This window comes from Girardinichthys multiradiatus, chromosome 14, assembly GCF_021462225.1.
Source record: "Girardinichthys multiradiatus isolate DD_20200921_A chromosome 14, DD_fGirMul_XY1, whole genome shotgun sequence".
In the NCBI taxonomy this organism is placed as follows: domain Eukaryota; kingdom Metazoa; phylum Chordata; class Actinopteri; order Cyprinodontiformes; family Goodeidae; genus Girardinichthys; species Girardinichthys multiradiatus.
This window is the reverse complement of record NC_061807.1, coordinates 36,849,724-36,864,267: the sequence shown is the minus strand read 5'-3', so window position 1 is coordinate 36,864,267 and position 14,544 is coordinate 36,849,724. Positions and strand designations below refer to the sequence as shown.

General features: G+C 41.3%; 1 protein-coding gene across 1 annotated transcript; it reads left to right on the top strand.

Annotated features, from left to right (window-relative positions):
• The first annotated feature begins 307 nt into the window (after positions 1–307).
• Positions 308–4,395, top strand: LOC124881027 (macrophage mannose receptor 1-like). Its single transcript, XM_047386512.1, has 4 exons — positions 308–381; positions 1,891–2,280; positions 2,420–2,767; positions 3,062–4,395. The coding sequence occupies exons 1-4, from the start codon at positions 348–350 to the stop codon at positions 3,412–3,414; spliced, it is 1,125 nt and encodes a 374-aa protein (XP_047242468.1). The 5' UTR covers positions 308–347; the 3' UTR covers positions 3,415–4,395.
• The last annotated feature ends 10,149 nt before the right edge of the window (positions 4,396–14,544 follow it).

The window sequence follows — 14,544 nt, the reverse complement described above, 5'->3', positions numbered from 1 at the left end:
GTCTGAAACACATCAACATTTGACTGAGGACAGTTTTCAGCAGAGCAGCAAGAAAAAAACATCCAGTTCAAAAAGGTAAAAAACAATTCAATGTAAGTCTCCTTTCATTGTATCTAGTTAAGTTTCCATCTTACTTATAAATTCATATATATTCAGTTTCTAACATCATAGCAACATTTTTATTTTTGGTAATGTCTGTCTTGAGCTCCTCTTCTCTCCCAGTATTGTTTCTCTGTTCAGTGGATGGAGCGCTGCAGGTTTTCAGACCATGATATGAAGTGTTTAAATATGTTCTTCATCCAACAGAGACGAACTGTTGGAGGAAAATAATTCATCAGACAACAAAGATGCAGTGGAGTCTGATTCTGCTCTTTCTGATGGGTAAGTTGATCTAAAACACATCTACACTCACTGGTTTCTGTCACAATACACTCATTGATGATCAATGAACTACAGTTACCTCTCTCCTTGTCACACAGAAACTTATATAAGAACACTTATTAAACTGAATTTCATAACATATAATGTCCCATCAAGGGCGGGCTGGGATACCGGACTACCGGGGATTTCTCTACATCTCTTCCCTCCAATCAGGCAGTTCTGCTCAGCGCGTGGCCGCGGAGTGGACCTATGAACACATGAACGAGCGCTACAGGGTCGACCTGCTGACAGAGAGCAGCGGCGATCAGGAAAACTTGGTCCCATAAAACCTACGAAAACAAAAGGTCTCTGAGACTCATAACTGAGTCGGAGAATCCTCGTCCTAATAGTGCCACATAAATTAAATCTTCCTGTTTTTCTCTCGCATCCAGCAGACAGATGTGTAGTGTTGTGGCTCCAACTCGTCACGTCTTTCCTCCACGGAACTTTACCTGTTAACCACTGATGCCATAAGCAGCAATAAATAAGTCAGCATTAGCTGTGATGATGGAGCAGCGAAACTATGAAACGTAAAGGTGGCGCTGAAACGTTGAAAGATAAAAAAGAAAGGCCTCTAGGAAAGTGCAGCAACGAATGAAAACATTTCTGACTTGTTCTAAAGATGTACTAAAGCCAGCAGGAGTGGAAAGTAACGAATTATATTTAGTTGAGTAACTGTAATTACGTACAATTTGTCTGTAATTTGCACTTTTTAAAATAGTTTAAAATAGAGCAGATTTGTGAGCTACCAGCATAGCAGGGCAAATAAAAAAAAAACATAAATGTATAAAATAAAGACAGAAAGATAATATAAATAAATAAATCAGTAGATAATATCTACACTTGGGATGGATATTTAACACAGTTATCAACCTAGGAGACATTCAGCTTCCTTCTGACGTCACAGAGACACAGATGACTCCTCCCATCTCCCTGATCACTCCGTGTTCACTTTCTGCTTCTGTTGTAGTTTCTGTCTCCTCTCTCAGCTCTGATGGAGATGGAGCCAAACCTGATGAAGCACAGCGGTGCAGGAGCAATCATACCTGTCATCTGTGCGCAGTATTGTTGCAAACTGCGGCTGCCTTTGGGACACGCAAACCACTGACAGACAAACAATGAGCGCAATTATTTGCAGCTTTTGTGACTCACACTGCCTGTGTTTAATGAACATATTTGCATCAACTCCTCCCAGAATTTGACAACTTTGCGCTGAGCCCAGTAGGCTTCTGTACATTCATGAAACGTGTTAACCGGACAGCGGTGTTAGTTTGCGCTTCTGATCTTATTGCGCATGTTTGTAAATGATGCTGGGCTGTTTCTGCCTACGATGTCCAGTTTAAGAGGCAAAAATGTTTAGTAAATCTGGTCCAGAGACAGATAGCGAAGAGAGAGAGAGAGAGACGTCCCATGTTGTTAAAACTGATCATAATTTAATGATAAATACATCAACATGTTTTATGTTTACAGGTCAGTGTTGTTTCAGCGACTGTCAGCTCTATGAGTATCTCTACATTAAAGAGGACAAGAACTGGACTGAAGCTCAGCAGTACTGCAGAGAGAAACACACTGACCTGGCCACAGTGTCTAAGATGAGAGACATGAAGAGACTCCTCAACATCTCAGCAGGAGGTCAGAGGGATGTTTGGATTGGTCTGTATGATCCAAAAGATGTCACCAGAACATGGTACTGGTCTCTGCCTGGAGTGGAGTTCATTGAAAGTGAGACAAACTGGAACACAGGAGAACCGACTGATAAAGGAAATCCAGAATCTGAGAACTGTGGATGTCTGAATAAAGAACTAAAATGGATAGATACTGGTTGCCACTGGAATGACAGATATTTCCTCTGCTACGATGGTGAGAATATTGATCTACTTCTCAATGATTTTTATGTATATTCAAACTGAACTCTTTAGATGGTTTGTTTTGTATTCTTCTCTAAACACTAAAATAATGTAAAGTAAATGTGACGTGAGTTTATCTGTTTACTCCACAGAAACTAATAGAACACAGAAATATCACTTGATTAGAGAGATGAAGACCTGGCAGAAAGCTCAGAGTTACTGCAGAGAGAATCACACAGACCTGATCAGTGGACTGAAGCAGCTACAGGATGAAGAACTGAAGAATGTGATGAACTCTGCAGACAAGGAACCATACTTTGGTCTGTTCAGAGACACCTGGAGGTGGTCAGATGGAAGCAGTTTCTCTTTCAGACACTGGAATAATAATCTTAACAATCTGCAACACAACAGTGGTCAATGTGCTGCATCTGCATTTAATGATGAAGGCAGATGGAAAACTGACAGCTGTGATCAGAAGAAACCCTTCATCTGTTATAATGGTGAGTTTTGACTAAAGATCTTTTAAAATAACACAATATATTTAAATATAACTGTTGTTCTAGAAAGAGAAAAAGTGCCTGATTTTATTTTTTATATTGTTTATTTTGTAAAATAATTTCCTATAACATTTGAAACGTCCTATTTAAAATGGATCTCATTAAAATAATAGATTTATAGAAATATTCTAAAATCAGACACAAACGTTTTTCTTTATCTTTTAAAATCCTGTATGAACAAATTTTGAGTCAGAATGTAGCTGATCTTCTGATGTTTGTGTGTTTATTGTTTTTTAGATAATTTAAATAAAGTGATCCTTATCAAAGAAAATAAAACCTGGGAGGATGCCTTATGTTACTGCAGATATCACTACCATGACCTGGTCACCATCACCAACAAGAATGAGCAGAGATGGGTCCAGGAGAAAGCCAAGAACGCCTCGACTGATCATGTCTGGATGGGACTGCACTACGCCTGCACTCTGGATTTCTGGTTCTGGGTCAGTGATGAGGTGGTCAGCTATGAGAACTGGGCCTTAGAACCGATGGATGACTGTGACATGTCTGGAGCCATGGAGACAAGAGGAGAACATAAGTGGAGAAAGAAAAATAATACTGAGGAGTTTAACTTCATCTGTTCTAAGGATTAAGTTCTTCTTCTTCTTCAGTCTGCCTTTTTGCTGCAAGTTACTGTTGAATAAATGTTTTGCTTTAGGTCAAAGAATTACTTTGAATATAAAATAGTTTTTATTCCCAAACCTCGTTAACTGCACTAAAGCCCCTGAAGTGAAACTGGATTTAATTTTTCTGGACAGCTTCTTATATTGTAACCCGCCTCGCCAAACCATCATATGTGGCCTGTTGAATAATATTATTACATTTATTATTAATAATCCACCAATATAATGCTCACATCAATCAAAGCATATGTCCCATAATGCACTGCAACTACTACTAGTAACTCAAGGTGGGAGCTGCCCAAGTCCAGCTTGTCATAACAAACCAAGTTAGCTTCACTGTGTTGCCAAGTCCACATTTAGCTGAACGAGTTCATTTCACTGACTTTGATTCACAAACACAAATAATCTAAAACTTTCTCTTTTGATCTGTTCTTTTTTAATGTGGTGAGAGCACCTGCACACATCCAGATGGAGCTTATAAAACCACAGTGTACCAACACAGTTAGAGATAAGTGTGACTCAGCGGGTCCAACCTGTTTCCCCCACTTCATCTCTGAGGTGACGCTCCAACTCTGCCTCCATGTTGCTTGGAGGCTTTTGCATGTTTGCTGTCGGCCTACCTATGCATACAACTGTTCTCTGAGATGAGACGGTAAACAGAAGCTGTCTTGATGCTCGCCTCTAAAGAAAGTCTAAGAGTTTCCATAGGTCAGAACCTAACATCTAATATGGATGAACTTGATTGTTGTTTCCATGGTGGTTTTTGAATGTTAACAAGACAGTTTTAATCTGAAAAGATGAGTTTAAAACACAAATCTTCATCAGCTGTTAGTTTATTATTACATGTATTGCTCTTGCTTGGAATTACTTCATCACTTTATAATTATTATTTGGAGTGAAAATGGTACAGGGTTTTCAAAGATCTTTACAAATAAAAATCTGAGAAGTGTACTGAACATTTTTATTCATCCTCTCTGAGTCCATCCACACTTTATAGAAACACCTTCTGCTTCTATCCAGATTTTTGATGTTGATCTCTACCAGCTACCAGCTAGCTGTGCTTCTTAATAGCTCAAGTTTTGTCAGACTGGATGAATAATGTCTGTAAAGATCCATTTTAAGTCTTTCCTCATATTTTTAATTAGGTTTAGTTCTAGGTCATCCTAACAAGTGAATATGCTTTGTTCTAAACCCTCCATTCTAGTTCTGGCAGCATGTTTAGGATCGTTGTCCTGCTGGAAGGTGAACCTCCACCTCACTCTTAAGTATTATTTCTTCTCATAAACTGTGACCAGCTGCCATGTCCCTGAAGAAGAAATGAATCCCCAGCATGACTCACTTCAGTTCAGTTTATTTATTCACAACAAATGTCATCTAAAGGCCCTTTGCAAGACTAACAGATTGAATTTACAGACAGAAATATAGCATCAGAGTCAGACAACTCCAGTCCCATAGACAGAAAATTCAATTAGATATATTTCAGTTTGACCTTAGTTATGATACAATGATAAAAACGTTTTCTGTCAAAGGAAGCCGATCTGATTACATCAAGTCTCTGACTTTGCAACAATTTCTCTCTCCTGGTTGACAGTGACACGGTACAATCAGCTGCTTCTTTTAACCTTTGGGTCCAATTATGTAATACAGTCTCTCTATTTATGACCTATTTCAAACAAAATGTTTTTGTTTTACACATGTTGGACCACTTGTTGCTGAATATTGGACTACTTGCACAGACACCAGGCCTCCTGATGCTTTTGGCCATTTTGTATCCAGGACAGTCCGCTCCTCCATATCCCCAATTTATAACTGAGGTTTCTGGACTAGGAAGGCCAGAAATTTCACTTTGCCGATCGAAGACGTGAGTTTAACACGTAACTAAAAACACGGAGTTCGAGGAAACGAACCGCCATTGTGTTTCATCCCTAGTCGACTGCTGATGGTCAGATCCTATTTTTTCTTTTCGTCAAGAAGGCCAAAGGACGGGACTGACCGCTCTCTTGGAGTGTAGAATCGCTAGTTAGGATCTCATGTGTTCTGAATGAGATGTGCATGTAACCTTACTTATTGAAACTTTGATGTGTTATTTTGATATCTGGAGCCGCCGCGTTCCTAGCTTTGTGCGTGTTTTACCATCTGGGAGTCAACGCGGGTGCGTTGTAAGACTGGACTGTTAAAATAACCTCATGGTAAAATTCTCCATTTCCCTTTTGTCTTCAACCTCACTGCTTGCTAGCTTGCTGCCAAAAGTTTTATAACTCTTTGTGTGCTCAGGAGTTGGGGGAAGTTTTATGAGCAGAACATCACTGAGTACAGTCGGAGTGGCGCCCCCCACTTTCCACTCACCACCACACCTATTCGTCATATTCTCAATTTTGCCATAAATGCTGGTTGATTCAACACTCACTGCTGTTTTCTTTATTTTTGCTTAGTTAGATGTGTTACCCTTGTTATGCAGAATTTTGCATGTTGAGGAGGTAAAGATTAATAAATATTCACATAGATAAAGAGAGAGCGTTTTGTGTTCATTGTGTGCAAAAAGTGATTTGTCAGTCAAGATAAGGTTAAAGTTCCACACATTTTGGCAGAAACGGTCGATTAAACAGTGACATCTCCGGCAATAGTTATTAATTATTACGGAGTATTTAACGGTTGTAATTGTCAAAGGCGTTGAGCCGCAATTACAACACCAGAAACATCTCTGGTCTCGATTCATAAATGAGGATTTTTGGTTAAGAAATTGATTTTGTCAAATTATGATTTGTAATTATAATTATTGATCAAGATTAATCAATCAATAATCATAACCCCTAACACACAACTTACATATTATGTTATATTGCAGCAGGTCCGGGTTCTTCCTCAGTCATATTTGCATGACTCTGTTATGTGTTCATTATAAACTGTCCGGGTGCAACACTTACACGCTTTAGAGTTCTGCTTTTTCTGTTCATCAAAATAATTGTTAGCTGATGAAACATGAAGGATCACAGACACCAATTACACATTAAACAGTGTACAATAGATCTTGTCATTAACAAGAAAATAATACCTAACAAATGTTCTAGTACATAGTTATAACATTTTAGTACAATCTGTTCTAACAATGCTCTGTTGTCACTGTGCAGGCTGGTGTGGGTACATAAGGTGAATGATCTTAACTTCAAGCTGCACAGCTGAACTACTAAAACATTCAAAGAAGAATTTATAGTCTTAAACATCCTCATAAAGTGTAATAAAATCAAAGTATCAACAGTGATCATCTGTGACATTAACAGTGGACTAGACCCTCGTTTCTCTCAGCACGTATGTGAGTCACACACTGTCAGTAAACTCAGTTTAAAGCGTCCGACTCTCCTCATCAAACTTCTGCCAAGTCAGTTGTTGAATTTCTCCTCTCATTATTTACATAGCCTGTAAAATAAGTTTGAATAGCCCATGTAAATGTCCTTTATAAATGTGTGACATTTTATTTACAAGGGCACTTCCTGTTTTGCTGTGTAGTCCCTTGTTGTTTCCCGGCTGATGTGTAGTGAACACATTATTTACCCAAGGCTACTGGGGAACTTTCCTGGAGCTGCGATGAAGACAGAACATCAATAACATCAATAATCATCCAGATCCAGCACATATATCTGGGTATATGTTAGAAACTAATCATGAAACTAAAAGTTTATTCATGACATATTTACCTGCAATTTGAATGTCCCATGCTTCCCACAAGTCACAGCAAGCGGTCAGGCCACTAAGTCTGAATACTACCTGTACGCTGCCTCTAAGTGGAAGTCTCCGTGATGTGCATCCTCTTGTGGTCTATGTAAATAAAACCATCTCTTCTACTGGGCTACATAATGTAGCCGGACATCTAACTCCCAGGAGGCTGGGGCTTGCAGCTTCTCAGTGCACAGTCTGACTGGAAGCCTGTTGCAGGACTTTAGGAAGAGAGCAACAGATCGGTGGTAGCTGAATTGATTGAGGAGAAAATGAAAGTTTGTTTCCGGACACAAGTCAGTAAAAGATCTTTGGAAGAAAACAGTTCAGACGAAGGAATCTCTGTAGTCCGGAGCAAGATTGTAAGAGAGGAATTCAAAGTAATTCTTAAAATTAAAGAAGAAGATGACAACATTTAGATTGGTCCGATTCCATTATCAAGAGAGCTTAAAAAGAAGATTGGAGATATTTATTTTGCAAAAACACTTAGAGATGGGAGTCTATTGATCATTGGTAAAACAGAAGAACAGAAAAACAAAGCTTTGAATATTGAAAGAATTTGCAGGAAATCTGTGAGAGAAAAAACGGATTTTAGGAGAAAAGAAAGTAACAAGGGGAGTGATAAAAGGGAATACCTGTGAACGAAAATCTAGAAAAACATTAAAAAGAGCATTCAGGATGTGGAGGTGAATCAGATAAAAAGATTGTTGAAAACAATAAATGGGGAAAGAGTTGAAAGTCTATCAATATTGATAGAATTTCAAGAAAATGTACTTGCAGAGAGAGTTAAGATAGGATTTATAAGCTTTCCTGTTAGGCCCTATATCCCTCCCCCACTCAGGTGTTACAAGTATCAAAGATATGGAAACGATGCAGCTGTGTGTAAAGGAAAACAAAGATGTCCAAAATGTGGGGGTGATCATAGATATGAGGAATGTGATGAAAATGTTCAAGATAAATGTTGTAATTATGAGGGATAAAATAAATTTCATGAGAACATATAAATAAAGGATGGGGAGGAGATGGGAAGTCAGGGACATCAGGAGAGAAAACACTTTGATTATTTAACAGTGGGATGCTCCAAGTTTAATTGCAAATGGGCAAGAATTTAAAGGATTTATTAAAAATCTTAGCAAAACAGATAAATGTATTGAGGAAACTTGGCTCAAACCAAATTTAGATTTTATTATTAAAGGATATATTGGTGTGTGTGGAGATAGAAATGAAGGTCAAAGAGGGGGTTGTATAACATTTTTAAAAACAGGAATTCAATTTATATTGTTAACAAAAGGAGTTCAATTAGAATATATAGCTGTAGAAGTTTGGAATAGGAGAGAAAGCATCGACGTAATAAATTCTTAGAATCTTTGTAAAAGAATTAAACCTGAAGTGATGGATGAAACTGGTTATTATTTAAATGGAAAAAAAGATTTGGTGTGGTGATTTTAATGCACATAGTTCATTATGGGGTACTAAAAATGACTGCAATGGGATAGTTATTCAAGAATTAATGGAGATTAAAAATCTTGTTTGTTTAAATGATGGAAGAGGCACAAGAGTTAATATGAGAATGGGTACGTAATCATTAAAAGATATTACAATAACAACTTACCATTTTCAATCGGTTTCCATCCATACAGTTTGCCACTTTTTATGTTTTTATTTTGTTCCTGAGTAAAGCAAAAGAAAAATGTAACAAACTCTCATTTCATTTATTATTATTTATATATGTATATAACAATCAGTTTCTCAGAAATATGACACAGATCTGTATTTTTGTTTTGTTTTTGGCTTTTTAGCATAATGATGTCTGAAGCTTCTTATGAGAAATTGATTGAATTGTAGCAGGACCGAGCTCAATTTGTGGCAGTGGCAGGCAGAACTGGTAATTCCGGTGGCAGGCTGTGGCATCCTTGTGGCAGCCTTATGGCCTGGGAGATCCTGCGTGTTTTTAAGCATTTATTTATATTTTTCTGTGAGTGACAATTCAGAATAGCCGCTCATGCTCTATAATAAACCGGCTGTTTGTGCAATAAATCGTCATCCTTTCAACACGTCACACAAACACATAGTGCTATTTATTTTCCATGTCAAGTAAATACAATCACTTTATGTTATGGGTCTAAAGCTGTTCATTAAATAATAATCAATAATGAAATCATTATGTAAAGGTAACAGGCTATAACAATAATGACAACCCATTTGCCGATAATCAGCATCAGCTTCCACAAAAACAGCGGCAACCGCATTGGCAAGTTTTACGGCCGGTGTGGCATCTTCTGGCATCCTCGCGGAATCCCGTGCCACCGTGCGGCAGGCTGTGGCAGTTCCGGTGGCAGCTTCGGTGGCAGGCTGTGGCGGAACTACCCGTTCTGCCTGCCACTGCCACAAATTGAGCTCGGCCCTGCTGCAATTCAATCAATTTCTCGGCACGTTTGCAATGTAATGCAATGCAGACGTGCACAGCGCCTCCCACCGAACAAGATGGGTAGCTCGGTCAGCAGGGAGTTGAGGAAGAGCGGCTGCTGACGTCACTCTTCTGCGCCCGCCGCTCGGAATGCTTTTTCGTTTTTGAGTTCTGGGCAGTACTTTGCGGGCAGACCACGAAAACAAAAAAGCAATGTCTGCTTTGTTTTCTTTTTGATTATGGCATAAAATGTGCAGTCGTGAAGAAGAAAATGCAAATGCAAATAGGATGATTGATTACTAATTTTATTTATGGGACAAATAACGCAGCCACATTCTTAAAATGAAAAATCATTTCTGGAATTGCTTTTTCATTTTCAAATTTTACATTTCAAATTGAATTTTGGTATCTATTTGCTGGGGTACATTTTGAAAAATAAATCTCAAATGTCTTTTTCTTTTTCATTTTAATTAAGTGAAAGAATGAGCAGTCTTGAAGAAGAAAATTAAAATGCAAATAGGATTATTGATAACTAATTTCATTTATGAGTCAAACAATGCAGCCACATGCTTAAAATGAAAAAGCATTTCTGAAAATGCTTTTTCATTTGAAATATGGTAACAATTTGCTTCCATACTCCTTGTGCTGCCAGAATTAGTCCTGAATACTGTTAGCCAAAGGTCACCTCTTGTGTTTGTGTGTCTTTGTAGAACTTTACAAAAACAACTAAGAGGTCAAAATATTTTTAACCTCTTTAAGCATAGTTTTTAACACCAAACAGAAGAACCTGACAGTCGTGGATCCTTTTGATCTGAACCGATCTTTTGAACCAAGTGTGTCTTTCCTGGTTGCTAACAGCTAGGACTGAGCTCCAGATATGAAAATAATGCAGTAATTATATCAGATCCTCTTGTTGCCAAACAGTCAGCATGCTGCTTGCACTGCCAGCAGTTTTACTGTGTTGAATATGTGGATTTCCTGAATCAAGCATTGAAAAGAGGGAGGCAGGTAGCGACTGAGGAAGCAGGGGCAACAGATAACAACCATGGAAGCAGATAAACATCTAGGTAGGTTATTATGAAGGAGGAAAGAACTCAAACCATTCAACGCCATGGAAAGTAACTTCTTCCTAGGAGGAAATCCTAGGAAACACTAAGGACACATGAGGAAATTGCAGCCAGGTGTGAATGCTGCGACCTACCTGGCCACGCCCACTGGTGGAGAACAAAAGTTACAACTGTAACTACTGTTCTATGAATCCTGGATGACCGCTAGAAGCGGTGATTCAAGCACTGAATGGTCATTCTTGCGCATGCGCAGGTTGAGAAATTAATAACAACATGCTCACATGTGACCTACCGGTGGCTCACGTGAGCCTATATAGTCACATGACACCGGGAGCCCAGTCCCGACAATCTTCTCGTGAGCACGTGGAGACCAAGGGACCGAGCGCTCTGGCGGTCATCCGGGATTCATAGAACCATAGTTACAGTCGTAACTCTCATTCTATTTCATCCCTACTGACCGCCAGAGGCGGTGCTTCAAGCACTGGATGACGCATACCAACAGGGTCCCGAGGGATCCCACGGAGACCCCATGGAACACAGCAACACCACTGACCTCAGCGGGACGCAGAAAGTGGGTGCTCCAGTATGGCTTGCAGGGGACATTCACCCTGTAAAAACGGAAATGGTGCTTGGCGCTGTCCAGGAAGCAGCTTCACAAATGGCCTCCAGAGGCACCCCGGTCATGGCAGCCCATGAGGTGGAGAAGCTCCTAGTGGAGTGACATCGCACGCCGCCTGGCAGGGGCCGATCCTACAAGGAGTAAGCCACAGAGATCATCTCCACAATTTAACGTGCAAACCGCTGTCTAGAAAGGGCCTGACCTTCCGAGAGCCAGCATAAAAGATGAAGAGACAGTCAGTCCGATCAATGAGTGCCGTGGAGTGGACATACGCCTCAAGCGCTCGGACAGGGCAAAAAGGCTCAGAGGATTAAATCGGGAAAGCCGGAGTGGCAGCACACTGCCAGCCACTGCAGGCACCTTTGGCACAAAGGAAGCATTAGTCCACAATGTAACACCGGAGCCATCCGGGTTCCACTGACAACATGGTTCAGACACAGACAGAGCATGCAATTCCCCGACCCGTTTAGCAGAAACCATGGCCAACAGGAAGGCGGTTTTTAAGGAGAGCCACTTGAGGTCCAACCTTGTAACGGGCTCAAAAGGAGGAGACTGATGGGCTGCAAGCACCAATGACAAATCCCACGCAGGGCCAAAGGGCGTCTGGGTGGACACAAGCGCCTGGCACCCTTCAGAAACAGCGCGACATCCCCATGTCGGCCAACAGAGCAACCACCAAACCCAACATGCCAATGGGAAATGGCTGCCACATACACCACCAAGGTGGAAGGGGATCGTCCCAGATCCAGCAACTCCTGAACAAGGACAGCAAATGGAAAACAGGACAACGAACTGGGTCCAGGTCCTTACCACGGCACCAGTCAGCAAAGAGTGTCCACTTAGCACCATAGGCGGCCCGTGTGGACGGTGCCCATGCGACAGTCATGGTCTGTCCCTCCCTGCCCCCATAACGGGAGAATGCAGAGCCTGCACATGTAGAGGTCAAAGCCAGAGTTTCAGGCGGACTGGATTGGGGTGGAGAATCCAGCCCCCCATCTGGGAGAAGAGGTCTCTCCTGGAGGGGAGGCGCATCGCCGAGCTGGAGCACAGCCTGCACAGCAGAGGAAACCAGGTCCTCCCCGGCCAAAATGGGGCTACCAGCAGAAGCGCGTGCCTGTCCTGAAGAACCCTCAGGACAGGTGTTTCAGTTTCATTGTCCAACCCCTGTACATACATATACATATGTATGTGTATGTACATGTATATATATATATATATATATATATATATATATATATACTGCTCAAAAAAATAAAGGGAACACTCAAATATCACATCCTAGATCTGAATGAATGAAATATTCTCATTGAATACTTTGTTCTGTACAAAGTTGAATGTGCTGACAACAAAATCACACAAAAATCATCAATGGAAATCAAATTTATTAACCAATGGAGGCCTGCATTTGGAGTCACACACAAAATTAAAGTGGGAAAACACACTACAGGCTGATCCAACTTTGATGTAATGTCCTTAAAACAAGTCAAAATGTGGCTCAGTATTGTGTGTGGCCTCCACGTGTCTGTATGACCTCCCTACAATGCCCGGGCATGCTCCTGATGAGATGGCGGATGGTCTCTTGAGGGATCTCCTCCCAGACCTGGACTAAAGCTTCCACCAACTCCTGGACAGTCTGTGGTGCAACGTGACATTGGTGGATGGAGCGAGACATGATGTCCCAGATGTGCTCAATCGGATTCAGGTCTGTGGAACGGGCGGGCCAGTCCATAGCTTCAATGTCTTCATCTTGCAGGAACTGCTGACACACTCCGGCCACATGAGGTCTAGCATCGTCCTGCATTAGGAGGAACCCAGGGCCAACCGCACCAACATATGGTCTCACAAGGGGTCTGATGATCTCATCTCGGTACCTAATGGCAGTCAGGCTGTCTCTGGCGAGCACATGGAATGGAGGGCTGTGCAACCCTCCAAAGAAATGCCACCCAACACCATTACTGACCCACTGCCAAACCGGTCATGCTGAAGGATGTTGCAGGCAGCAGATCGCTGTCCACGGTGTCTCCAGACTCTGTCACGTCTGTCACAAGTGCTCAGTGTGAACCTGCATTCATCTGTGAAGACCACAGGCCAGTGGCGAATTTGCCAATCCTGGTGTTCTCTGGCAAATTGCAAGCGTCCTGCAAGGTGTTGGACTGTGAGCACAACCCCCATTTGTGGACGTCGGGCCCTCATACCATCTTCATGGAGTCGGTTTCTAACCGTTTGTGCAGACACATGCACATTTGGGGCCTGCTGGAGGTCATTTTGCAGGGCTCTGGCAGTGCTCCTCCTGTTTCTCCTTGCGCAAAGGCGGAGGTGGCGGTCCTGCTGCTGGGTTGTTGCCCTCCTACGGCCTTCTCCACGTCTCCTGGTGTACTGGCTTGTCTCCTGGTAGAGCGTCCAGGCTCTGGACACTACGCTGACACACACAGCAAACCTTCTTGCCACAGCTCGCATTGATGTGTCGTCCTGGATGAGCTGCACTACCTGAGCCACTTGTGTGGGTTGTAGAGTCCGTCTCATGCTACCATGAGTGTGAAAGCACCACCAACCTTCAAAAGTGACCAAAACATCAGCCAGAAAGCATAGGTACTGAGAAGTGGTCTGTGGTCCCCACCTGCAGAACCACTCCTTTATTGAGTGTGTCTTGCTAATCGCCAAAGATTTCCCCCTGTTGTCTATTCCATTTGTACCACAGCATGTGAAACTGATTGTCAATCAGTGTTGCTTCCTAAGTGGACAGTTTGATTTCACAGAAGTTTTTGTTTATTTGCTTGTTTTTGTTAACTAAAATAAGCCTAGTTCTTTTCACTGAACACATCAAATTGTCCTCTGTCTTCAGTGGTGATGTGTTTCTTGACCTGACGGCCGAATGAGTCTCATTAAACTAAAGAGAATAGGACCCGGACTGACATGACATGAAGAGACTCCACAGTAACCCACCAGGAGATTTCAATAAAACCTGGACTGGTCTGCCAGATCAAAAGGACAAGAGAAAATGGAACTGGTCTCTACCAACAGCAGAGTCAGACAATCTTTTGGGAAGGAGACCAAATCACTATCACCTGTTTTGAGAGTATTGATCTGCTAGTGTGTAAATAATACAGTTTATTAAATATACGTATGTTCTTTGAAAAACAGTAATGACGGACAACTACTGTACAAGTGTAGCGATCCTGTTTTTGGCCGAGCAAATACAAGTTTGAACTATGTATCCTGCTGTCTAAATCTTTTTGTTAAAAATTATTTTTGATACCTGTTTAAGTCTTATTTACAATGTATTGCAAGTCCTGCAG

Bases quoted from the DNA above. Each gene is read 5' to 3' on its own strand.
- LOC124881027 (XM_047386512.1), top strand. From the start codon at position 348: ATGCAGTGGAGTCTGATTCTGCTCTTTCTGATGG. The intron at 382-1,890 runs GTAAGTTGATCT...TTATGTTTACAG, and splicing joins GATTCTGCTCTTTCTGATGG to GTCAGTGTTGTTTCAGCGAC. The intron at 2,281-2,419 runs GTGAGAATATTG...TTTACTCCACAG, and splicing joins ATATTTCCTCTGCTACGATG to AAACTAATAGAACACAGAAA.